Consider the following 25,807-nt stretch of genomic DNA (forward strand, 5'->3'; position numbering starts at 1 on the left):
AAATGCAGAACAAATTGGGTCCTGGTTGTGACAAGTGCAGGGGTCTTACCAGGCGCCCCCGGTGGGCCGCTTTCTCCCGCAAGGCCAATGCCTTTCTCTCCCTTTTCTCCTTTGGTGCCTGGCTCACCTGGAATGCGAGAGCACAGTAAGAAACCCCACTCACAGAGCCCAATGCGCGTGAGCAACAGAGAGGGAGGAAAGGATGATTCCACGGGGCTGAGCAAGACAGTGAGCACTTGCAAGGCCACCAGTGGAAAGAGAAGGCGTGACTCACACCCATGGGCTGGCAGGAGCCCCCTTAGGCCAGTGGCTCTGGAGTTCCCTTAACCTGCTTTGCAATCCCGCAGCAGTGAATTCCAGCTGCAGCCACCACGCCACTAAACATCTCCTGACCCTGGGGGCCATTTCTGAAACTCCGCAGAAACATCAGGGAAGAGGAGATGCAAATAAAGAGCTTCCAAAAGAATGACCTACCTCTCATGCCTGGCACACCTTGCCGCCCTTCTCTCCCAATCTGTCCCGGTAACCCAGGAGACCCAGGAGGCCCTGGCCGCCCTGGCGCTCCATCTTTACCAGGGTGACCTGGTCGTCCTGGGGAGGCAGCCATCTCCACTGGGAACTGCATCCTGGAGGCATAGTATGCCATCCTCTCTGCAGAGAGACACACGGGGAGCCAATGACTGTGCCAGTCAGGAGTTATCAACCCCAAACTCTTGCTACCAGGGGTGTAGGAAGCCCACCATGGTGGGGGCTTATCTGAAGACCCTGCGGGGTCTAGAAGTGCACAGGAAATGCCAGCTCAGGAAGTGACAACTGGCTCAGAGGACACAGCACGTTGCTGGAGGGATGTCCAGGAGCCCGGGCCAAACAGGGCTCTGCGATGTAATGCACACACAGATCCTCGGCTCTTAACTTGGCACACCCTACACTAGGTAGTGGTACGTTGATCTCCTTGGATGAAGGACAGCGCTAACCCTTCCAGGATTTGGACACGTGGATCCAGAGACTGGTGTAGCTCTTTCAGACTGGATGCGCCAAGCACTAAGCCGTCACTTGCAGCTTGGTCCAGCCCTCCAGCCTCCAGTTCCCACCACCCCGCTTACCGTCAAACATTTTGTTCAGCTCTTGCCGGATGAACCGCTTGATTTCATCGTAATTCACCATGTCTCCCTAGAGAGAGGGGATGGGAAAAATCACAAAGCAAAACTCAACCTGGGAAAAGGCAGTAGGATGATATGCCTCGCCCGTGGCCACACAGTGAGTCAGTAGCGGAGCTAGGAATAGAACCCAGGAGTCCTGATGCTCAGAGCCAGACTGTGAACCCTTGTTCAGGCTGCTTTGTTCTGGGAGAACCCTCCCCCCGGCCCAAGCAGCAGGCACTTACCCCTTCTCCCCCCTTACCATTGTGCCTGGGAGTCCTGGCGTCCCCGGGCTGCCGGCAGGTCCTGGGGAGCCCGGGTGGCCTCTCTCTCCTGGAGAGCCACGTGGTCCCACAGGGCCCATGGAGCCACTTTTCCCTGGTCCTCCAGGCATGCCAGCTCTCCCTTTCTCACCAGGATGCCCTCTCTCCCCTGCAGTGCCAGCTTCACCCTGGAATACACAGGAAGAAACCAGATACTGTCAGAGGCAGAAATCTCTCCAGTTCCTCGTCACCTTTCCCCACCCGGACAAGAGACGGGCTTCTCTCTACAGCACAGCAGCTCTCCGGGCAATCTGAACATGGGCTGGCCCCTCTGGGGATCCCCGGCAGCAGGCCTGCAGCTGGGGGAACATCCGCCTCCACAGCCCCCTCTGCTCAGGAACATGGCCCCAGCGTAGCAGCTGTCCAGAGCACTAGGCTCAGCGTCACGGAGCAAAGCCGACCTGCTCTTACCTTCTGGCCAGCTGGTCCTGACGGTCCAGGATTTCCTGGTGGGCCCTAGGAGGAGGCAGAATGGAGCAGTGGTCACGGGAAGTTCTGCTCTGAAATGATTTCTAGACCTAGGGCTGGTGGCCCCTGGCCATCTTGGTGCCAGGGTCTCAGCCTGTGGGAAGGTGGTATACCGGAGAGACAGCAATGGCTGGGGAGGGCTCTCTCTCTCACGGGCTCTGAGGATCAGGAAGCTTAAAGCTAAACAAAGAGGGTTCCGAATGGCTGCAGCCGATCTGGCCCATCCATTCGGGTCGGGAGCTTTGCCGCCTTTTGGGCAGCTGGATGCCATGTCTGAGTCCAAGATGTTAGGGCCAGAAGTGACCATTGTGATCCTCTAGTCTGACCTCCTGCATAGCACAGGCCACAGATCCCACCCAGTCACTCCAGCATCAAGCCCATATCTTGTGGTTGAGCTCGTGCTCAGCTTTCAGCTCTCTCCTCCTCTCATGCCAAAGAGCCTCCTTTATGAAACTGGCTGAGGCCCTGTCTGGATCCCTGCCTCGTTAGAGCAACCTTGCCTGGGTGCAGGAAGCAGGAACGTGGAAGCAGGGAGTTTAGCCCCTGCCATCACCTTGTGGGATACGAACACATGCTTGTTCGTACATTGCCTGCTATCCTCCAGGCACTGGCCTCTAGTCTGGAGATTCTGCCAGAGCTCACGGAGTAAGACACGCATGCTCAGGCCCCCGCTTACTTATGTCGCTGGTATACCCCCCTAAGGTACCGCCGCGCAGGGTGACACTAGGGAACTGTCACTTCCTCCACTCTGAGGGCAAACCAGGAAGTCCCACCTTCCAGGAAACCTGGGATGGGACGCTGCCCCTGGTGGCAGGGAGTGGGCAGTGTAGGAAGCTTTGTGGGTTGGGGAGCCACTTCCCGCTAGGGGTCCAGCTCTAGATCACAAAAGCAGCTCAAGATGTCGTGTTGGTGCAGTCCGGGGTCGAGGGAAAGCCAGGCCTGAGCACTGCCTCCTAGGCTGTAGTTATTTATCCTCAGCTGGGCATCTATGGCGCACTCAGCACTGCTGGGCAAGACGTCGCTGATTCCCAGGGGAATTTTGCCGGAGTAAGTGCCGGGGGTCTTGGCTCAGCAGCGGCACCGACTGCAAACACGATCCTGTTGCAATAACGGGCCGGGAGAAGTACGGGGCAGAGAGCACAGCGTGGACCTGCCGCACTCACTGCTGTGGGACAGAAAGCGCGCGAGGGGGGGAGCCATCATGGCCAGCATCACAATACCTCTTTCCCAGCTGCTCCGTCCGCGCCCATCTCGCCCTGGCAAATCAAAGACGGAAACATGAAACGTCCCAGAGCCCTCCATGCTCCACCCCACGCGCACGCCCACGCTCCCAAGGAAAGGGAGGCTGAGAACACATCTCGGGCTCAGACCCCGTCAGCACTCTCTGAGGGTTCGCATCACACATCGGGAGTAAAGACTTCACAACACCCAACAGGGAGGTCACCAGGGCAGCCCCTGCAGAGGCAGTGCCCAGCGTGTGCCAAGCACACACGTGCTGTCGTATGGATGGATGGATTTTGCCGAATCCACACCGCACCCAGCGAAGGATGGATGGGCTAAGCCTGGCAGAGCCCAGACTGGCATGCCATAATTGGCAAACCTGGCACCATAGAGAGGAACTTGGCAACCTCAGAACCTGCTGGTGTGCTTTGTTCTCTGTCCCTGCCCACAGTGCAGTTCCATCGGGGGCTCTCCCCCGCCTCTCCCCTACCGCCACGGACATTGTGCGCTCCAGGCTCTGGCATTGCCCTATTCCGTGTCACATCTCCGCCGACATGCAGCACTCACGGGTGGTCCAGGGTGGCCTGGGGTCCCAGGTTGCCCGGGCATCCCTGCGAGACCTCTTTCCCCTGGAGATCCCCTCTCGCCCTTCAGTCCCTGGAGAATGGGGAAAAAGGAGAGAGCGCTGGTTTCAGACGTTATTTCGAGAGTGAGAACGAAGCCATCAGTAGGTGCCCAGGTGTGGACCTGGGCACTCAAACTTGCATTCGTGATAAGAACGGGCAAGGTACGGGAGCTCGACCGCTGAGCCGGTTCTCAAATGTGGATGCCCTAATTGGAAACTGGGCCCTACATCACCTCGCCTGGCCCCTGATCCAACCAAGGCTGGAGAACTGGATCCTGAATCAGATCCCAGCCGACCTCCCAAGTCCCATCAGCCATGTTCACTTCCGAGCATGGCCCTGGCATGGCACGGCTTCGCCTGCCACCAGCCCGCCAACGTTGCTTGGCAAAGACAGTTCAGCTGGTGCTGCAAGGCTGGACATGCACAGCCTCTGACTGGGTGACGGTGGCATTTGGGAACATTTCTTATGATGTTGGCAGAACGAAGCTACTAACAAGGCCAGGGCGAGAACCTCAGGGTGGGGTCTGCTCTCCCCGTCTGACCAACTCTGGGAAGAACGAGGCTGCAGGAGACTAAACGTGCTCCTACAGATCTGTGCCAATGGAGAGGCCCCTGGGGCATCGCTTACCATTCCTGTGATTCCGGCTGGGCCCGGCTGGCCTGGGCTTCCTGGGGGACCCTAACGAGTGAGAAGACATTTAGGACATTTAACAGAGTAACAATTACCCTGGAGGCAGGAGCTGAAGCCAGCCCTAGGAAAAGGCCGATCGGCTCCTACCCGCCCAGGGAGCCAGGGGCAGTGCTGCCACGGCAGGGCCCCGTGCAGTGTCCACTACACCCGTCAGCTCGCTTCTTTAAACTGGAGAAAGCAATGGGCGATTGAACAGGACAGGGGGTAAGAGCGCCGGGGCCAGAACAGCCATGGCACCTCCCACCAGACTTCTGGACACTGTCCCATCGAGCAGCCTTACCCGCTAGTCATTTCATTTAGGAGCAAGTAAAATAGCATCATCCCTTACAGCGCGTCCTGCTGGGAGAGGCTGGGACTGCAGTAGCTGAGACTTCCCCCAGCCAACCCCCTTGAAGTGCTTGCTGCTGGGACTGGCATTGGTGAGAGTTCCCCTACAGCCAGTGCCCCTGCATCAGCCCCTACAGCGCCTCCTGCTGGGAAAGGCTGGGGCTGGAGTGAGCTCACACAGCGCTGTGTTTTCCCCCATCGGTGCCGGATTAAAACGGTGCAATTGGGATGTTTTCACCTCTTCTCAACCAGAGCAAAAATTCAACTTACTAAATGGCCTGGAGGCCCCTGTCTGCCTTGGGGTCCCATCGGACCAGGTTCCCCCTGCAAAAGACAGAGCCATTATATCCTGATGCAGTCGCAGCCCGTACACCCTCCCCCCACAGCTGACTTGTACGCAAGAGCATGAGAACCGCCAGTGGGAACTGAGCCCCTTCCCGAGAATCTGGGAGTGTGTTTGCATGCGCTGTACTTCAGCGTTCCAGGCCAGATCCTCAGTGGCTGTAACCCAAGGTAGCGCCATTGATTTCACCAGAGCTGCACTCATTTGCCCCATTGAGAGCCTGGCCCTATGGCGACAGGGCTGCTGAAGTTCCCCTGTGAGTCGCTCAGGGTGTGTCTACTGCGGTTAAACCCCCGCGGCTGGCTCGTGTCAGCTAACTTGGGCTCTGGGGCTGCTGAATTGGGCTAGGGCTGGAGCTTGAGCTCTAGGACCCCACAAGGGGGAAGGGACTTGGGACAAGGTGTCAGGGAGCAGAAGCACACTTGTGGCTGGACCTCACATCCAGTGTCGCTGGTCGTGGGTCACTGCCGGGAGCCGCACACGGCGCACTGAGCATTAAACAACTCGTCCTTCTGCGCTGCACTGACTCACCTCTGCCCCTGGCCGGCCTGTGCTCCCGGGGGGTCCGGGTTTGCCACAGTCACCCTGGAAAGAAGAACACACAGCATGGAGCGTGTAGGCAGAGAGCTAGGGAGCAGGGAGTCTGGGCTACATGGGGTTTGTCACACCAGATCCGGTCACTGGGCCAGCCAAGCTGGCATCCTACCTCTCACTGTGCAGAGGAACGCGACAGCCTCCCGTTACACATGCCAGCCACACGGGCAGTGCCATGGTCAATGACCATCACATCCTCTTAGCTTGCGTCGCTGCCAACGGTGACTTCAATGGATCTACACCAGCTTATTCCAGCTGGGGACATGGCCCACTGGGATCATAACATTTTCCAGCCCCTTTAAAAACAGGCAGCCCAGGAGGTACCCAGCCTCTGCCGCCATCTGACTGAACAATCCCACGTAGGCACCCAGTGATGAAAAGGTTCCACCTTGGTGGGGAATGGCCTGGCTTGACCATAAGAGGAAGCCACTGCTACGACTGTATGTCACAAGTACATCACTCCCAGCCCTGGCACTGCTACAAGTCAGGCTGGTTCATCTCCGTCCCTGGAACCGCCGGGCTGCCCTTAGGTTGGCTCGGTCCCTTTCGAGTGGGCTGGCAGCGGATGAATGCTGAGTGCTGGTGGGCGCTGTGGCCTGCTCTCTGAACCAGTCGGGGTGGGTGAGAGACTCCTGGGGTGCCCTAGCTCTGAATGACAGTGTCGGAGAATGATGGGGTGCTGAATATGCCGAGGGGCCCTGGGGGTGGGGCCATGGCAGCCAACCAGAGCAGGGAGTTTCAAACAGCAAAAACACTGCACGGCCCTCCCACAGCTCCTCAAGTCCCCCCAGACCCTAACCAGGCAGATAAAGCCTCTGGCTCTACACAGGGTGACATTCACCCCATGCGGTGGGCCCAGCACGAGGTGATGTGCCACATCCCCCCAAGGGGGAAAGCTGGCCCTAGTGAACTCAGTGAGAGTTGGCAACTGGCTCCAGTGGGGCTAGAATTTCCCCCAAAGGGTTTACACAGGGCCTGGGCCTGGTGAATGTCACTTCCAGCGAGCCCCCGCCCGCAGTGATCTCAAAGGGGAGGTTCCACAAAGCAGCAGCAGCCAGGTGCCCTCTGCGGATTCCCTGAGGCTGTAACAATGGCAGCAAACCAGCTCACCTTCTGGCCTGGGAGACCCGGGTGGCCAGGTTTCCCCTTGAAGCCCTGGCGGGGAAAAGAAGAGAAAAATTATTCCTAGCATCAGGTGAGCAGGGCCTTCCCGGCAGGCTCTGTGCAGCCCCCCGGCCTCCCTCCCTTGGGCACAGCGACACCCACCCACGCCAGCAGCCAAGGAGCTCTCCATGCCGCAACAAACCCACCGGGAGCCCCCAGAGCAGGCCAAGGGCAGGCAGCTCTCAAGCTCCTGACGAATTACCTCTGGCCGCTGGTGGAGATGGGGACACTTTCGCCAGCTCTGGAGTCCAGCGCTTCTCCTTCCTCTTCAACAATCATCTATCTCCCCTCCCTCTGAAATTCAATGCAACCCCCACTGACAAGGCATGGCTCCCCCGCCCTCCCAGCAGTGGGGGTGCTGTCTCCCAGGGAGAGGGCCAGAGCTGCATTTTGGGAGGAACTCAAGGAAAGCCCAGCTACCAGTTAAGCACTCGCCATCTGAATCTTTGTCAGGACTCTTAGCAGGCCCATTGCCCGGCAGTCAGCTGCGCGGGAGGTGGTGGTGGGATAGGGCCATGGGGTAAGGGTGAGAGTCTGGCAAAGAAAGACCCGAACATCCCCTGACTGGGGACGCCTGGTGCCATGCACCAGGGAGCTATTCAGGAATCCAGCCATGACTTACCGGAATCCCCATCATCCCTGGGGGCCCTGAAGGACCTGGGTCGCCCTAAGGAAGGAGGCAATGGACACAGAATTAGGGTCGCTGTGGCAAGAAGTTTCAGGTGTATTTGACGTCCTGCCTGGGAGAGGAACCCCAGGAGTGGGACGCAGCTCCCTCCTTTCTGAGAAGGGGGAGAATAGCCTCTACCTCTACTCCCCCTCCGAGCTGGCCAACAGCTTGGGATGCAGGCCAAGCTCACCCCGTTTGGGCTTCTGGTACGAGCCTCGGCCCATGCTCAGCAGAAGGTCAGCGAACCCTTCACGCCAGCCGGGGCCCAGTTCTGAGCAGAACTGTGAGAAAATAGGTACGAAACCCCGTCCCGTTTCTTACCCGCATCCCTGGCTTCCCGTCCTTCCCATCCAGTCCTTCCAAGCCGGCTGGGCCCTGGGGCATCACGGGGAAAGCAAGACCGAGAACGAGAGAAGTCATGAGAGGCCTGTTCACTCACACCACCCTCCTCCATGCCCTGGCTGGCTGATCTCAGGTGTGGGACACTGCTACTAAGACAATGCCGCTATATGGGAACACGTCAGCTCCCCGAGGGGCTGGGAATTGGTGCTCAGCATGGCAGCTGTATCCTTCCCTCGCCAGCTGGATTGTAACCCCGGAACATCCAAGCAATGACCTTTCAGCTGTCAGAGTCCCATTGACCACCCAGGACTTCAGTCACTAGCTGTTCCACCCACCACGACCACATGGGCAGGGATGGAACTCACGACCGTCTGAGCCCTAACCAGACTTCCACCAACCTCCGGGAGCTGCAGTTGCGTTCGTGCTTATATCCAGATGCAAGAGGGCAGCACAGCCACCCCTGGAGTAGGCTGGACATCCCAGCCAGCAACGAGCAGCAGTACATGGGCCCGCTAATCGGTGCATTACACACAGCAAGTGTGGGAACAGGATGGGCAGTGAACAGGAAGGGGAACCATTGGGCAGATAGTGGTGATCCAATATCTATTCCACCCCCACCCAGGCCCTTATCTCCCTGGTTCCAACCAAGGCCAGTCCATTTTCAGATTCACAGATTTTAAGGCTAGAAGAGACTATTACACCCATCTCGTCTGATCGCCTGCATAGCACAAGGCAGAGAATTTCACCCAGCGGTCCTGCATCTAACCCAGTAACTTCTGCCTGCGCGAGCTCGCATCCCTGTGTTTGAAATATAGGCTCCGGGGCTCCCGTGCCTTATTCAGACCCAGCACCAAGATTCTGGTCCCACGCTTTTGGATTCAACAGAAAGCTGCTGGCGCCTCTCCCAGTCTATGGCCCAGGACAACGCAGCAGGCCATGGGATGAAATAAAACGTGTTGAAGAGACTTTCCCCGATGATCATTTGGAACGAGACATTCAAGCAGCCACGCGGCATTGCCTGTGTGTGCCGTCACATAGCGTCGGTGATGCTACATCGTGGCGTCAGGGCAGGATCCCTGTGGCCCGAGGCACAAATGCAGAGAGGTGAGAAGCCCTCAGTTTGGGACCAAGGGCGGCATCGTAGCTCAGTGGGGTCAGTCTTGGATTCTCGTCTCCCATGGAGGGGGAGGAAGTCCCATTTGCTGGTACCCACCAACCTGCCAGGTTCTGTATGGAGCATCTTGTTCACACTCACAAAGGACTGTACTGACCAGCTCCTGCCACCATGATACTGGGGCCTCCTTTCCCATGCAGTCCGTGTCCCCACGGCTTGGAACCCCCGAGCTCTTGTTCCCACCCTTCCACATAGAGACCTCCCCGCTCCTTCCATGCAGTCAGGAATTGAGCTGGGAAACTCACCTGTATTCCAGGAGGCCCTGGGGGCCCCAGTGGCCCTGGCATCCCCGTGGGGCCACGCATCCCTTCACTGCCCTGCAAAAGTCAAATGGAGAGCAATGAACCCACTGCCCTCTGCCATGCTAGTGCACTGGAACAGAGAGCCATGGAAGAGGACCCCATAGTCACTGCCAGGGGTACTCCAGAGACTTCCCTTAGCTCTCAGCTTCTCTACTTGCCCTCTCCACACGTTTCTGCCCCCTGTGATCCAAGGGGTGAAGGAAGCTGAGTGGCAAATCTCCTGGGAGTGGCGCTAGCCGGCTGGGCGAGGCCAGTTCCCACGAGGAGGAACACTTGCCTCTTGCTAAGGAATGGGTGCATGAGCTAGGTGTGCCTGGAGTGTGCCAGCAGGGCACCAGCTGTGCCCCGGGCATGCTGCAGATGTGCCCCAGCTTTGCACGCTCCATGCACTGCATTTTACCCATGTGTTAAAAGGCTGCCGTTTCTCCTTCCTCCCCTCCCTGGGCCCTATAGGGGAAGGAGCAGTGCTGCTGGGCAGGCAGCTCCCGATCTCCAGGTCGCTGGGACCTGTCGGCACTCACAGGACACTCAGTCATCACCCAGTCCCTAGGGGATGTTTCCATGATGGATCCACCACTGGCAATCAGCCAGAAAGGGGGTAGATTGCGTACGGAGAGCAGACCTAACATTCGCGGGGGGGTGGGGGAGGCCTGCTAACCAGTGTGGCCAAGCACTGCTTCTGGTCAGCACCACAGGGAGGAGTTGCCAGGCAGCCCTTTGGCAAGAGTGCATGGCCCAGATCACACAGTGCAGGGCCCCAGTCTCCTCCCAGCATATGCCTGGCTGCCGAGCAGTGCTCGGCTCGGACTCCCTTTGCTCCAAACACCGTCCTTCCCCATTCCAAGCCCCCTGGCCCTGGAGGGGTTCGCAGTTCACACGAGCTTCTCGCCGAGCTGTTCCTGGGCTGTGCCAAAAATCACAATCCCAAGACCTCAGCCACCTGGATCCAAACTGTGTATCTGAAACCAAGTGGCTCGCTGAAGATGGAATCTGGCCTATCCCCCGCTCCATCCCGGGCTCCTTGAGAGCCTGCCTTCCTCACGGTGGCCAGCAGGTGTCAACAGAGCCCTGAGAATAACAAAGGGGCTCTCTCCCCCCAGCCTAGGCTGCGGGGAGGGGGTGGGCGCTAGCTGCTTGCGCCTCTTTGGAAGTGGTGGGCTCATTACAGGGATCTAGAAACAGGCCCCTGGTGAGGGCCCAGCGCTGGCCCTGGATGGGATCCACTCGGTATAAGCCCTGCAGGACCAGCCCAGCCGTGGGAGCGCAGCCGGTTTGGAAACACTGGCCTGCACTCCTCAAAAGCTCCCGCGCTGACACAGCAATGCAGGGAAAGCTCCTCCGGTCTGAGAACATGCCCGAGCGCCGCCCTGAGCAGAGCCCGGAGCCCCGAACCCTGCCAGCCGCAGGCACCTCTCTCCAGGCCTGTGATGCCCCCACTGGCAAAGATCTCCTTCAATCACGAGGCAAAGAGAAGCCCCTCGCTCTTGGGACGTCCAGCACCACAGCCTGCCCGCCTTGCAGCACTCACCTTCTCTGCTGCGGGCCCTGGCAGCCCGGCCGGTCCGGCTTTCCCTGGGAAACCAGGAGGGCCCTAAAATGACAAGAGTTTTGCACTCTTTGAAGGGCTAATCAAGTCGCCCTGCAGCAGGGTCTGTAATGAAATGAGCCAGGCGGGAGGCTGACTCAGAAAGAGCCTCCAGCCCCAGCTGTCTGTTACAGACCCCTCTGGTGCACTCAGGCGCTATTCCTACTACGGCCCTCTAAGAGGGTGTGGGGGAGGGGGCTGACACAGCTCCCAGAGCCCCAGGGTGGGGGCCACAGGGGGCTATTTTAGGAACAGGAGTCCTGCTCTGACAAGGCAGATCGCACCATTTCTGCAAGTGCAGCCTACTTATGCCATGCAGGCGCGGTGTCTGCCGGCCGTGCTGAGCCCGGCTAGCCCCGGGCGCGGTCTGTGCTAACTCTGCTTGGCAGCTGTCACTGAACACGCTGGTAGCTAGTGTAGTTCTACTCCTGCCGTGGACGGGGCTAGTGATGACTGAAATTTAAGACAGAAGAAAACTCCTTTGGCCCAAGAGCCTCTCTCCCTGGGCTTCCGCCCTGCCTGTTCTCAGCTCCGATAACAAGGCTCCATCCCATAGCAAATGTACAGACAAAGCTCCCCCCACCCCCGCTTGATTCCTGGCTGCAATCTGCAGATCCCTGCACTCGGGCAATCCCCCTGATAATCAGACAAAGAAAGTTTGGTGCCTTTATTGTCTCATAAAGTATGCCCAGGAAATAATCCCCATTGATCCCCCTGCTCGCTCACTCTGCCTCTGCAAAGCCAGCACTGCTCAGCGCACTCCGCTTTCCAACCCTTATGATTTGCATACCACTCCCCCATAATGCTCCATTCCAGCTCCCTGAGCTCGTCATGATCTACATGAGCACCTTTGCCCAGGTGGGTGGCAAGTGCACCCTTCTTAAGGGAACACCTCTCCTCTTCTCCGTCTCCTCTGCCAGGCTAAACATGTATGAACTGTGTCCCCCAGTGCTTGAAACTTCCCTCAGGATGTACTTACGGCTGGCCCTGGGAAGCCTGGTTGCCCCTGAAATCCCTGTGAATACAGCAAAAGATCACAGTCATTGGTTTACAGTGCGCCTTTGCTCAAGGGACCAGCCAAGGGGCTAGCTAAAGTCAGCCCCCTGGCCGAGGCAGCTGCCGTGTGAGATCCTCCAGAGTAGAGGGGTTGATTCCCTGTGGGATCTGGGGTCCACAGGGCAGCGTTTGCAGCATCCATCTAACTCCCTCTTGGAATGGATCCTGCATTGCTGCACAGCAGAGCCCGCAGCACCGTGCATGCTGTTGGACAGGCAGGGTGGGCAGCCAAGCTGGTGCCTTGCAGCCTTCCCCCAAAGCAGAGATCTGCTAGTGCAGGGAGCCCTGGGAACAAGGCTCCGTGCAGCGGCATGGTCGCAAAGTCCCTGGTGGCTTAGCGAGGCTGCAGGCCTAGGAACCTAGCCGCCATTTGGGCACCTTGGGGTCATCTCATGGGGTTCTTCCACTTGCTTTGGTGCAGGGCTTCTTCAGCCACAGCCAGGTCACAGGGCAAGGAAACCAACCGGGCTGAGGAGGGGTGGGGAATGAGGAACCCCGGTCTACTCCAAGGGGCAGTGCCCACAAAGCAGGGGCAGCCGTGCCACCATCTCCCTCCCAGAAGCTTTGGAGTGGACAGTGCCAATGATTCCTTCCTCCAGGGAGGGGAAGGGGCGGAGGAAGCCGGAGGGTCTCACCTGATCTCCTTTCTCCCCAGAGTTGCCCTGGGCTCCGCGCTCTCCTCTTGGACCCTGGTGCAGGGACAGAACAGAACAGAAGGGCTGTAATTTCTGTGCCGCTGGCACTCTCGAGACAGACAGGAGAGCTGGGATCAGCCCAACCAGACATCCAGTGCCTCTTCCTTCGCAACACGCCCGAGCACCCTCTTCCCTCCCTGCCCTTCAGCCAAGTGCCGATCCAGCATGGGCGCAATCCAGAGGCTCCAATGGGGGCGGGACAGGGCCCTTTAAAGCAGTTTTAACAGGCAGATTTCAGCTGTGAACTCACCGCCGGCCCCGTAGGACCTGGGACGCCACTGGAACCAGGGGGGCCCTGGGGAGACACGAAGGGAACAGGAATCAGCTGTGCTGCCCGGGGGGAAGGGGGATACTTACTGCATCACCGGCGAGCCTGCTGGCAGCAGCCCTGGCTTTAGCTGAGGGTCCGGAGGGCGGCTCGGCTCAGCTCTGGCCCCTTTGACAGGTCTCAGTGACCCAGCATCCTGTGAGCTCCTGCAGGTGCAGCCATGAGGCTGCGTGGTGAGATGTGGTGTCGGCGCCATTAACCTGGATTATTTCTATCGGGGTAGCACCCAGATGCCCCAGTCAGGATCCAGGCCCCAGTGCTCCCACCCCCTGCTGCTGCCTTGCTTCCCCCCAGGGAAAGCCGGGGACCCATCCCGGGAGGTATTTGCTGGAGATGAGCGATGAACTTACATTGTGCAGGCCTGTGGCTCGACAGGGCCACATAGCCCATTGTGTCTTGGGCTGCCGCCCACCCGCCCACCCCAATCCAAGGGGCTGTGTGTGCCCAGTCTCCCTGCTGCATGTTCTCAGACATAGCCTTATCGTGACGGGGTTAGATGCCCCATGGAAGCAAATACAACCCAGCAGCACCCCCAAGCCCAGCCACCAGGCTCCTCTCCTAGCTTGGGGGATGGATTCCCTTCACCCCCAGCGAATGGCGAGCGGCAAATGGCCCCGGGGCATCGAGCTGGCACAGGGTCAGGTCCGTGGCACTTACTGATTCCCCTTTCTCTCCGGGTGGTCCCAAGTAGCCTCGTTCTCCTTTGATGCCCTGGGTAAGAAGGGGGTGGGGGAAATGAGATGAGCTTTGCACAGCAACTGCCGGGGCTGGGGAAACCCACTGAGCTCGGCAGGGGCTGGGAACCGGTGGGGAGATAGCTGACGGTGGAAGATGGGAGCCATCTTGGAGGTGGCTAACGGGTGGGCCTGTGGGAACTTCCTCTGCTAACTGCACCTCACCCGTGCCTCTTTCTTGGCAAGGGTGTGGCAAGTTCTAGTGACCCCCAGGGACCGTGATCCCCAGGCTCACCTTCCAGATCAGCACAGCAGAGTCCCTCCCCTCTGCACTGCTTGATCCTACCCTCCTTCCCAACACGGCAGTCCGGCTTGGCCTGGCAGGCCGTGCTTGGCTGTGCTCTGCTATCTTGTCGCCCCGCCTGGGGTCTCCACTCCCAGCTGCATGTACCGCCCAGGCCCCCCCGCTCTCAGCATCATTGGGATCACTGGGCCTACGAATTTACCCTGTTGGTGAGCTCGGCTGGAGAAAGCCAGTGAAAGTGCACCAAATGTCACAATCCCCAATAACAACAAATGCTGACAAGAAGAAGGTGCAAAAGCTAGACAGACTGAACTGGTCCAAACAAAAAGAACTCAAGGACTGTGTTATAATCACTCCTGTGATTATAACACAGTCCTTGAGTTCTCTTTGTGGTAAACAAGACAAGTGTGGGTCCGGAAATCAATGGACTAAAATTGGTGTCAAAAGCAAGGTCTAACTGGTAGACAAAATAACGAGGGGATGGGCTATTCCAGCCACCCCTTCCGGGTCCTTACAGAGAGATTTTGGGAAGAAAAATTGGATCCGGGAGCAAGCTGCACCCGCCCCCCCTCCTGGGACCCTGGACCTTTGGCATTGCAATCCTGACAGATGTCCTGACCAGATTGGGCCAGAGAGGGACCCAGCCGACATCGCCACCTCCACCGGCTCGCTCCTGAACACCACGTGGGGTGTGATACTTGGGGCTTGTCTACAGTGGAAACTTGCGTTGGCAAAGCTATGCCAGTGCAGTGTTTCTGAAGATGCTCCCAGCTGACAAGAGGAGCCTCCCGTCGACATAGCTCTGTCTGCGCCAGCGATCAGGTCGGGAGAACTATGTTGCTCGGGGGGGTTCGGATTATTCACACCCTGAGTGACCGAAGTCATTCTGTAGTGTAGACCAGTGCTAAGTCACCCACCACCGGCGTGTCCTTTGCCTTCCCCACCTAAATCCCGCCTTCTCTTTCCTATCCCTCTCCTTTTGCCTTCTGTCTAATCAGCGTCGGGCTTAGCTGGCCAAGACTGTATATTTTGCAACACGGCTATAAGCCTGCAGCCAGGAAGAGGCAGCTCAAAGCGATGCCCTAAACAGCCCGATGCTGGGACACGCTCGCCAGGGCTCGGCGTGGCTGATAGACCGCGTCACATGCCTGTGAGTTTCCAGCAGGGAGGTTGCAAGTGAGAGTCAACACCGGAGCCCGAAGCTGGATTTTCTATCGGTGGTTTTTCTCTCTCCCCTGGTGTGTGTCTTTTGTTTTGTCGTCTAGGAAACGGGCTCAGGCTTTAATAGGAGCAGCAACCCAACCGCTCCAGCTTGTCGTCCCCCCCAGAGCAGAGTTCGTAGCTCTGATGCTATCTAAGAGACACGGGGGATTTTCCTTCTAAATACTCGCTCCAGCTAAAGGGAACAAGTAACTTGCCTTCCTCCTTTGCTGTATCTTTAAGGCAAGGTGCTCGCAGGCTGAGGACTCTGTGTACCAAACCCCGAGCCGTGTTCAACTCTGGTGGACAGTGAGTGGGCTACCTTAATCCCCGTGTATCTAAATACAACGGTACTCACGTGCAGCCCGGGGGGGCCCATTGCACCAGGGTATCCGGGTTGACCGGGAGGGCCCTGAAGAGAACAACATGGGATCAGACATGCCAGGCTCAAGGGTTAAGCACCCATGCTGACGGCTTCTCCCAGCTGCTGGGTTCCTGCACCCCATGGTATGCACCGGTGCCTCTTTCTGCTGGGCCAGCCTGGTGCGCACGGATGTAAACCACCTGCTAATGGGTTGGTCTGGCAACTAAATGTGCCCGGCCCCCACTGCTGAGGGGCACCTGGCCCACCGAGCTGGGGACAGCCAGCCAAGGCAGGTCCCTCTGGGGCAGAGCTGGGATCATTAGTATGCCCAGAACCTGGGGCTGCAGGACTTGAGCTTCCACCTCTGTCCATGTCGCAGCCCCCCTGAACCGAGGCGTCGTCTCCCCCTCATACAGTGACAGGGGGGCTTCTCCCGCAGGAAACTAGCATCCTGCTAGCCCCTCTCCCCCACGGGGCAGCAAAACCCACTGGGGAGGCAACAGCCAGGTCTACCACTCACCAGTTCCCCTTTCGCGCCGGTGAGCCCAGGTGGTCCACGCTCGCCCTGGAGACCCTTTGGAGAGAAAACATGAGGTTCTGCCAGGCATTTCTACCCTGAGCCCTGTTCCCACCCGCCGGTGGCAGGGCCGCTGCACGCAGCAGGGCAGGGCCGAAGAGGGTGGGATGGTGCCATCAGACACGAGCACAGCGCCCGCCCCCGGAGCCGGGCGCTTCAGTTCACACACTCCCTCCATTGCCACCGGAGGCTCGCAGGGCTATCGGCACTGTGAGAACTCGTCCCGCCACCTAGCCGCAGGCCTGGCTTTTCCAGAGCTGGCCCCTCTGCCAGGGAGCCTCGGAATATTGCCACCCCGCTAGCTTGCTCCGGCACTTGGTAGGCCAAGGGGCAGCATTTGTCTGAAGGCACAAAGGCCAGAGGAGCCTAGAGAAAGCCGGGTTGAAGATGAGCCCCACCCTGCACCTCAGCAGGCATCTCGTCCGTGGGGCTCAAAGGGTCGGCTCCCCAGTCGGAGTGGATCAGCCCAGCTCCGTCACCTTCAGGAGAACCCTGTTGATTTGCAGCAACTGGGGACCTGGCCCTAGCGACGTCCGCGCGCATGGCTGGGTAGACACACCCTGGCTGGGAGAGAGGGGCTTACCTGGCCCATCTCCAAAGGAACAGAGGCAACCGTCTTGGATGCTGCGATTCCTGAAACCCCCCGCTGGCCCCTCACCCCAAACGCTCCTCCCAAACGTGACCTCCCAGCACAGGCCGGCGCCGACTGGCCGACACGCTGGAAGGCAGATCCTCAGCAGCCCTGCTTTCTGGAGAGGGTGCTTTGGACCATGATGGACGGGTGCTGCACATCCCTTCAGAAGGCAGGGACTTGGGGCTAGCAGGGGGCACTAAGCTGGGCAGGGAAAGTCTTGCCCCACGGATGGCTCATCGTTGCGTGTAGCCCAGGAGCGGAAGCTAAAGCTGCCCACTCCCTGGGACCTCGTTCACACCCAAGGGCTCCCAGTCTCCTTTCCCCTCCCGCCGCGTCCCCAAGTGAAGCACACAAGCGTGCGCACAGGACGGGATGCGCCACCCCCAGCGCGCGGGAAACAGACACGAAACACACATGAGTTCTCGCTGGGCGTGCCGAGGTGTGACTGACAGGTGAAGCTACAGAGTGGGAGGGGCTAAGGAGGTAACACCCAGGCCCCGCCCCTGGTCCCTACAATTTCCAAATGAACCTGGGCGGGGATCGACATAGCAACAAGGAGCGACTAGGATGGGGGTTAGTTTCGGTTACATGGCACCTGCGTGGTGGAAAGTGATGCTGTTTCGTAGGACACACCGGTGAGGACGTGAACACTGCATAGCAATCACACAAACAGACCGTGGGGTTACTGTGACATTAGTGGAAGATGCCAGATATGAGATTAGGACATTAATGACGTGGGGATGAGTCCTGTGAGAAAAACCACAATTCAGGCACCATCTCCCTTGCCTGGTAACTGAATCTCTGCAGGGGTTTGGGGCGTGGGGCAGAGGGCAGGACTGGGGCTCTGCTGACAAAGACCCTGCGCGCTCAGCTGGGCGCTGAGGCGGGAGGAAGAGGAGACGAGAGAGAGAATGAAGAGAAAGGAGGGGAAAAGTGGAATTGATTCAATTTTTTTCTCAACTGAGTCTGACTTTAGCACAGTGGGGCCCTGGACCAGACTGGCCAGCGTGTGGCAGCAGGCTCCACCCAGCCACTTAGGCTGCACGTTCACACCCTGGCTTACCGTGCACCGTCTCTGTGCGGACAAGCCCTGGGTCAGAGCAGCTCCATTGGAGTGACGCCAGGTTTTCATGTGGATTGCAGAAGCAGCTCCAAGCCCCAGCAGAGCTCAAAGGCCCCATTGTGCTGGGTGCTGCACAGACACACAGCGAGGGACAGTCCCAGCCCCAAGGAGCTCACAACTGAAGCAGCCAAAGGGGGGGGGGAGGGGAGAAAGGAAGAATCACGCCCATTTTACAGATGGGGAACTGAGGCTCAGAGAGATTCCAAGGTCACCCAGGGGGTCTGGGGCAGAGCCAGGAAAGGAACACAGGGCTCCCAAGTCCCAAGCCAGTTGCCTTAGCCACAAGGCCAGATTTACACTGGCTGAGAAGCTGGCTCCACTGAGTTCAATGGAGTTACTCCTGATTTACTCCCATGTAAACGGGAGGATAATCAGGCCCACTGAGAGGGAGATGAGAGGCAAGGAAAGGAGAGATGGGGACAGGAAGGATGCAGAGGGGATAAGAGGCCACTGCGGCAGGGCAGGAGATTAACCAGTGTGAGGCTCTTCCTCCTGGGGTCTGGAGAAGTCTCAACCTCGGGGAACCGGTGTGCGTGAGGCCTGGCTGGGTGATCAGGCATAGAGCCCGGAGGAGAGGAATGGAGGGGGACAAAGCCAAACAAGCGTCAGCGACAAAGGACCGCACAGAGCACGTGCAGTGCTGGATTCTTACAGGCAATCCGGGTGCGCCAGGCGTTCCAGGAAAACCTGGAGGGCCCTAAGGGAAGAAACAGTAAGATCACACCTTGGAAATCACATTCAGGAGGCTGACAGGGCTGGGCCTGGGGCTGGTGGGGACAGGACACTCGGCAGGGAAGCTGAGGGGCTGGGTTTTCCGACACCGGCTTGTTTCAGACTCTGGTTCCGAGCAGGATCTCTCCTCTTCTGGTCTCCAGAACAGCTCTGCAGACTTACCCATCCTTCACCGCCAATGGCATCTTTGCTCCCATCTAGAGAAGGCAGCTCAGTCCAGAAGCACTTACCCGCCTCCATCCCTCACCGTGGCCTTACGGCTGGCCTGGGATTCGCCGCTGGGTTGGCAGAACGCATGGCCACTCTGCCGCGCTCAGCCATTCCCAGCCCAGGCTCTCAGGGGAAAATCTAGGCTTGCTCGGCCATTGACTGCCGTGGGGCCAGGATTTCAGCCTGGGATTTTCTGAGGGGCCGTAGCATGGTAGGGAGTCCCCATTGCACAGCGATCTGTCATCCTAGGGCTCACCGCCCCAACACAGGCGATGGCAACCCCGAGGGAGCGACAGATAACTGTCCCATCCAGAGCAGGACGGTGCCAGGAAGGGGCAGCACCCCGCCCTACGTACAATGAGCAGGACAACTCCAAGTCTACAGAGTATTCTCTTTGCAAGGGTTACTTACAGACGGTCCGGGGGGCCCTGGAGATCCTCTCATCCCTGGTGAGCCCTGCAAAGAGACCGGCACAGAGTGAGATGCTTGAGACAGGAGCCGTAAAGCAGAGCATCATGCCTGGCCATTGCAATGGGTGTGTGAGGTCAAGACGGAGCCCACTGGGGAGCGTGTACGACAACTCCCTTCTGTGCCTGAGCCTCAGAGATCGGGAGTCTACTACAGCCGCCAGCTCATGCTGGTAGGTCGGGAGCTTCCCCAGTTCAATCCCCGTCACAAATTCACAGAAGGAGCAGGTGGAGACCCCTGCGACTGCCGTCATGAAACGGGAAATACAGAACGGAGCAAAGAGGTAGGCTGAACGGAGCTGGTTCCCGCTGACTTCAGCACAGTTCGCCTCCAGGACCTGGAGTTCAGTGGGCTAGGGCTGGCTCTGGCCTGGGGGTTTTCAGGCCATGCTGCAAGACTTGCCCTGTGCCCCAGGCTCTCCCTGGGGGGAGATGGCAAGGGGCGGGAGGGAAGCGATGCTGGTGGGGGAGGGTATCTAAGGGCCATGCCATGGGGATGGAAATCTCAATCAGTTGCTAGAAATGTCACCCATGAACTGCAGTTCTCAGGGGGCCAAAGACGGGGAGTTGGAAACCTGCCAGCCGGTGGGCCTGGCCCAAATGCTGAACGTACCTGTTCCCCTCTCTCTCCAGGTAAGCCTGGGATCCCCGGCAGCCCAGGGTCTCCAACACAGTCACCGTCGCTCTCCGCTTGGTCACCCTGGTGGGGAAGACGAGACCCATTTCAGGAGACGCTTCTGATCAATCCCCCCCTTCCCAGGCTGTGAAACTCAGCCAGCCACCCAGCAGAACCAAGCCAACATGTTCCTCCCTGTCACATGCAGAGTGGAGGCTGGCACCTAGAAAACCCTGTCTGCCCCAGCGGGCTGTAAAACTGCCCTGGAGCCCCGCCGTGCTCGGGGAACCGCTGTCCGAGGAACGTGGCTGCCCTGCGTGTGCTCTGGGCAGGTGAGTCCCCCATGCTGAGTGCCCACCAGTCCCAACGCCCTGTCGTTAGACAGCCCAGGTGTGGATTCATCCAGCGGGGCTCTCAGGTCACCGGGGAGCAGAGCAGAGTCTCCTGCCCAGGCCCCCTCACCCCTCCCGTGACCAGCTCTGAGTTCGCGGGGCTCTACTCACCCGGGGCTCCTCTGCTCTCGGGAACTGAGCGAAGCACTGAAAGAGGAAGAGACGCAGAGAGTTTATCCCTGCTGGGTTTTGCTCCACGTTCCTGCCTCAGCTGGGGAAGAGGAGCTGTGGGGCTGGCCATGTCCCCGGTGGAGGCGTGGAGAAAAGGGATCAGCATCTTCCAATCACCTGGGGGGGGGGGGCCCTGCCAAGTGTTGGGGACTCCCAGCCTGCCCCACCTTGGAGGATTGGGCCCATACAGCACAGACCCAGTTTCCACAGTGCAGGGTAATCCCCACCCCCAACACCCACACTCCTTCAGAGACTCCATTGCCTTGTGCCCCCAGCAACCAAGCGAGCCAAGGGTTGGCATCAGCGACCGCCATTCGGATTGCGTGCCCGCGTTGCACTGAGGATGGCACAATGGGCAGCCCCAGGGAGAACGGGGTGTGCAAGGGGGCCTGAACCAGGAGCTGCACAAGGCCGGCAGTAGGCGAGGTGGTACCGGGTGCAGGCAGGGATTATGCACCCGGGCACGTCCCTGCGTTGGGCAGGTGTTTATCTGCGCAAGGGGGAGCTTAAGGACAGATGTGCCAGTGTGGCCAGGAGACACGTGTGCACACGTGTGTGTGGGGCCGTGCCGCTGGATGTGCGGAGCTGGGCATCCACGGGGTAGGGCCGTTATGCTAGTGGATGTGTGAGTGCTTGGGGGTGTACTGCACACCAGGACATGGCTGCCATCGAGGCATGGAGCTTCCCCTGTGTTTGAGTCCCCCCGGACGGTGGCTAATTGCCAAGTACCCACCGCAGGAGGTGGGGGTTGGGGACTCACCCGCGCGCAGTTGTCTACGCCGGGGGCGCCAGGCATGCCCTGGTCACCCTTCTCCCCTTTGACTCCGCTGGGCGTGTGGGAGCCAGTCTGCACCTGGGCACAATCCCCGCAGATGTTCTAGCAAGAGAGGGGGAGAGCAGGGATTGCACGAGGCGGGATCTGCCCAGCGGCCACCTGGGACACGCTGGCTCAGTGCATTGTCTTTTGTTTGCATCACGATGGGGTCAACAGGGCCCAGCCGGAGATCGGGGCCCCACAGTGCTAGGCGCTGCACAGGCAGAGCGATTCAGCAGCCCCACCCCGTGGAGCTTATGAAGATGGGATTGTGTCACCCTCTAGTGGCCAGCCCGTGTGACTACAACAGCCTCCTACTCAGCAGATGCAGTCTCTGGATCAGAGCAGGCTCCCTCAGGCTCCGACAGGGCCCGGCGCCAGATGCTACAGGAGGAGGTCCAACCACCTGTCTAGGGGCCAATGGTGTGGTAACCTGCTGCCTAGCCCCTGTCAGCCAGAGGCTGGCTCAGGCCTGGACATGGCCCCCCCCGCAGCTAGAGTTGCCTCTGCTCCTTAGCGCGCTTACCTTGAGCACCTCGATGTTCCTCTCGGCTACGACAGAGAGCGGCCCCTGCAACAGACACACACAGAAAGAGAGGGCAAACCCCTGGAAACCGGCCCCTTTATCACCGGAGGCTCGTCTTGCTCAGGGCGACCGCCAAAGCAATGAAAAGCATGATGGGTAACAGGCTGTACGTTAACATGTGCTTTGCCCGGGAGGACTTAGGCACTTGGGAAATAACTCGGCAAGAGCTACCGGCGGAAGAGAGCTAAGCACACACCTAGGGCAGGCGGCGACACGGACACATCAGCTCCTATACCTACCACATCTCCTGCTGGCCCAGGCAGTCCTGGCAAACCATTGTGTCCTGGGAAGCCCTAAAGCCAAGGAGAGAGCTTGAATATTCAAATCCTTCTGCACAGCCTTCTCCTGACACCCTGCTGCCTTCTCCCACTCGCATTCTCTCTCTTCTTTCCTCTCCACCTAGCGCTGCTCTTGTAAGGTTCTGGGGCCCAAACTTGGTTCCGCCTTAAAGGCGCGCTGATCTGATACCACTAACACTCAGCTCTTTGCATCTGTAGATCTCAAGGAGCTTTACCAAGGAAGAATGGTGTCATTCTCCTTGTTTTTTTACAGATGGGGAAACTGAGGCACAGAAAAGGGACAGTGATGTGGCCAAGGTCACACAGCTGCTCAGCAGCAGGGCTGGGAATAGAACCCAGGTCTCCTAACTCCCCACCCAGGACTGTAGCCTCTAGACCTCACTGCGGAGGGGGGAGTTTTTCAGAAACTAACCATTCTGGGACAAATACTGTAGGGCTTTATTCTTATTACACACAGTTCTAAAAGGCCAATCCCTGAAGCCTCAGGGCCCTTCTGAGGCAAAACCCTCACTGACTTTAAAGGGATCGGTGCCTGAGTAGGGACTGAAAGCTGCAGGACTGGGGGCGGTTTTTAAAATGTACCATTTCACGGTCAAGAAATAATACTCTTTTTCTGTGGGACCTACAAAATTGTTTGGTGCTTCCCTCGCCCGCTGGCTAGGCCACAGCACTGCACTAAGATGCTGTTCCCTGAGCTGGACTCATGCCGGTAGCACCAAGAAAAATGTTTAGGCAAGACCACGGTGCTACATCCACGGCTGGGGATCCCTCGTCGATTGCAGCTCCAATCCAAGGGACAGGGAATAGTCTCTTTAACGCTGAAGATGTTTACACGGAAGAGGGCAAGGTCTCCCTTAGACTGGGAGGCTGCGAAATACCAGTCGCCCGACGGTTACAGAGACTCAGCTCCCCTCTGAGTTGGGTGGAGGCTACCTTGGGCCTCTCGGAGTTGGCTCAGCCAGGCAGCCCAGCACACGGCATTACTTTTAACCGCTCACAATGAAACGTCCCGTAAAGGTGCGGCGAGCCGCTCTAGCTGGAGAGCGCTCGGCCAGATTGGCTAACGAGCCTCGGTGTGGGCAGGGGGTCGTTAGTGTTCCCTGGCACCTGCCAAGGGAGGGGTCCCGGAGAGAGACCCGGGGGTTAGGAATAGCCCAAAGGGGCTAGCGGGAGGGTTACGGGACGCCCTGCTGGCTGCTCATGCCCTGATCAAAGCAGCTGCTCGTGGGGTGATGAGTTGAAGCCTGGCAGCTCAGACCCAGAGCTGGGCTCCCCGAGAGTCTAGGGGTGACTGGAGATCATAGGCACACACACGTGCATAAGTGCACACACGGCCATGCCTGCTCCTGCCACAGGCAACTCAAGTTTCACTATCGGCCCCCAAGGGAGCAGGATCGGGGCCTCAACTTGCTCACGGCTGTGTCCTGCAATAGAGAGCCCACCCCAGTCCCTTCTCCCTCACTCACCTGTCTCCCCGGAGCTCCTGGGGGGCCTGGCGGTCCTGGGGCACCTGGTGGACCCTGCAACACCCCAAAACAAAGAGAGAGGGGCCATTAGGGCAGTGCTGGGCGAGCGGCCAGGGGTGGGCGCAGGAGGACGCAGGCTGCCGCGCAGACAGAGAGGGAAGCGCACACACCTGCGGGCCAGGCTGAGGCTGCCAGGAGGTCCCGATCCACAGTCCTGGGGCTCCCTGCGGGTCCAAGAGAAGGGGAGAGCATTTAGCGAAGGCGAAGCAGTGCCCAGGGCGCAGGTGTCACGGCTCCACTGGCCCAGCCACCACGGCAGGAAAGCAGCTGGGCAGCAGGGGGAGGGCAGCGCAGGATGCGGGGGCAGGTGGCCTGCCCTAGACCATCACCCAGCTGGAGAAGGAGACCAGGAATGGGCAGACTCAGGGCTTACCGGCATCCCTGAGTAGTTGGGGTCCACGCGGGGGCCAGGCTGGCAGGTGCATTCGCCGGGGTCCCCCTGAAAACACAAGAACAATCAGCACTGGGAGCCCCTGGATAGGGCCCAGCGGGGGGCGGGGCGGTCAGAGCTGGGAGCCCCCTGGATAGGGCCCAGCGGGGGGCGGGGCGGTCAGAGCTGGGAGCCCCCTGGTTAGGGCCCCGCGGGGGGCGGGGCGGTCAGAGCTGGGAGCCCCCTGGCTAGGGCCCAGCAGGGGGCAGGGCGGTCAGAGCTGGGAGCCCCCTGGATAGGGCCCAGCGGGGGGCGGGGCGATCAGAGCTGGGAGCCCCCTGGGTAGGGCCCCGCGGGAGGTGGGGCGGTCAGAGCTGGGAGCCCCCTGGTTGAGTCACAAGCGACTGGGGTGTGGGCACCAATGCGCATTGACGCCTTACTGCTTGGTCTCTGCAGTCGGCATGGCAGGGAGGGGACACCCCTACCCTGAAGAGCAAGGGGAAGAGTGCCAGGGGCAGGAGAACCCCTCGTCCGTGGCTTAGCTGCAAGACCAAGTGCCCAGCAGTGAGTGGATGCTGCAGGCGGGTTGCGGGTGGCAATCGGCCGCAGCCTCCACTGCAGGCTGTCGGCACAGGCTCAGCCACAAGGGAGGTGACGGGGCCCAGACAGCAATCAGGGATGGAAAGGAAACCAGCTCACCTTCTCACCCCGCGCCCCCTTCTCTCCCTGCAGGGAAGAAGCCGAGAGAAACATGTTAGGCCAACATCAAATGGGTCAAGAGCAAGAGATTGTGTCGCAGGTTCTGTCTGGGTCCCGGAACCAGAACCGGAGAAGCGCTGGGCAGGGGCTGCATACGCCCATTCAGCCTGGGAACAGCTGTTCACTTCTGCCATGCTTGTGCCCCAACATCCAGTGTTCACCAACAATCGTGCAAACAAGTCTGTGTTGGTGTGAGCGGCTGCTCTTTGCACAAATACCCAAATTCACAAAAGCATCTGCTATTGGCCTGTCTCCTGTTCCAAAACTTCCAGTCATCCAATCAGAAACAACACCATGGGGCTTAGGCGACCATTCACACACCAGCCCTAACGCACCGCGAACAGGTGGCATGAGACAGTGACAAAGGAACCAACCACTGGGAATAGCCTTTGGTTCAGTCCAGCTCTGCTTGCGGGCCGGAGAAAGGCCTCCATTCATCTCCTAGATTACTCACAATGGATAGCTCACCCGGCTCTGAGCAGAACCCAGACAGCTGGAGGGAATGAGTGTAACAGCTGTTGGACTTCAATAGCGGAAAGGACCACAGCCAAGGCAGGAATCATCTCCCGAAAATTCCACCTCTGTTACTAACCATGCCGGAGAGGACTCAGAGGGAAAGGCTCTAACCCCCATATCCCCTTGGCGCTACTTCCAGCTTGTCTCCTTCTGGGCTTCAAGCTTTCTAGGGCACCTGCCAGCCAAGTACCTCAAACCACTTTACAAGGGACAGTAACGTACTGTCATCCCCATCCTATAGGCAGGGAGGCAAAGATCGCATACCGTGGGCCTGAGCCGAAGCTCACGGACATCAATGGAAAGGTTCCCGTGGACAAGTGAAGAACAGAACCCCGGTCCCCCTGCCTCCCAGCCCCATGTCCCCTGCCCCCTCAATGGACCGCGTCACTAACGCCCAAGCTGCAAAGCTAGTGCGGTCTGCTTCAC

The 25,807-nt window shown here is 59.1% G+C and overlaps 1 protein-coding gene across 1 annotated transcript in view; it reads right to left on the reverse strand.

Annotated features, from left to right (window-relative positions):
- Nucleotides 1–25,807, reverse strand: part of COL16A1 (collagen type XVI alpha 1 chain) — a 92,519-nt gene that overhangs the window by 1,867 nt on the left and 64,845 nt on the right. Inside the window, exons 40-71 of the mRNA XM_074934602.1 lie at nt 24,806–24,832; nt 24,110–24,175; nt 23,847–23,900; nt 23,677–23,730; nt 22,151–22,204; nt 21,852–21,896; nt 21,272–21,388; nt 20,452–20,487; nt 19,946–20,032; nt 19,277–19,321; nt 18,576–18,620; nt 16,110–16,163; nt 15,584–15,637; nt 13,705–13,758; nt 12,970–13,014; nt 12,660–12,713; nt 11,948–11,983; nt 10,912–10,974; nt 9,327–9,398; nt 7,887–7,940; nt 7,518–7,562; nt 6,842–6,886; nt 5,669–5,722; nt 5,065–5,118; nt 4,405–4,455; nt 3,719–3,808; nt 3,151–3,186; nt 1,874–1,918; nt 1,402–1,590; nt 1,104–1,170; nt 475–651; nt 50–127 (exon numbers count right to left, since the gene is read on the reverse strand). Of these exons, the coding sequence (XP_074790703.1) occupies nt 50–127; nt 475–651; nt 1,104–1,170; nt 1,402–1,590; nt 1,874–1,918; nt 3,151–3,186; nt 3,719–3,808; nt 4,405–4,455; nt 5,065–5,118; nt 5,669–5,722; nt 6,842–6,886; nt 7,518–7,562; nt 7,887–7,940; nt 9,327–9,398; nt 10,912–10,974; nt 11,948–11,983; nt 12,660–12,713; nt 12,970–13,014; nt 13,705–13,758; nt 15,584–15,637; nt 16,110–16,163; nt 18,576–18,620; nt 19,277–19,321; nt 19,946–20,032; nt 20,452–20,487; nt 21,272–21,388; nt 21,852–21,896; nt 22,151–22,204; nt 23,677–23,730; nt 23,847–23,900; nt 24,110–24,175; nt 24,806–24,832 (2,047 nt within the window). The remainder of the gene's footprint in view (nt 1–49; nt 128–474; nt 652–1,103; nt 1,171–1,401; nt 1,591–1,873; nt 1,919–3,150; nt 3,187–3,718; nt 3,809–4,404; nt 4,456–5,064; nt 5,119–5,668; nt 5,723–6,841; nt 6,887–7,517; nt 7,563–7,886; nt 7,941–9,326; nt 9,399–10,911; nt 10,975–11,947; nt 11,984–12,659; nt 12,714–12,969; nt 13,015–13,704; nt 13,759–15,583; nt 15,638–16,109; nt 16,164–18,575; nt 18,621–19,276; nt 19,322–19,945; nt 20,033–20,451; nt 20,488–21,271; nt 21,389–21,851; nt 21,897–22,150; nt 22,205–23,676; nt 23,731–23,846; nt 23,901–24,109; nt 24,176–24,805; nt 24,833–25,807) is intronic.

Source organism: Natator depressus, chromosome 19 (genome assembly GCF_965152275.1).
Source record: "Natator depressus isolate rNatDep1 chromosome 19, rNatDep2.hap1, whole genome shotgun sequence".
Taxonomy (NCBI): Eukaryota; Metazoa; Chordata; order Testudines; family Cheloniidae; genus Natator; species Natator depressus.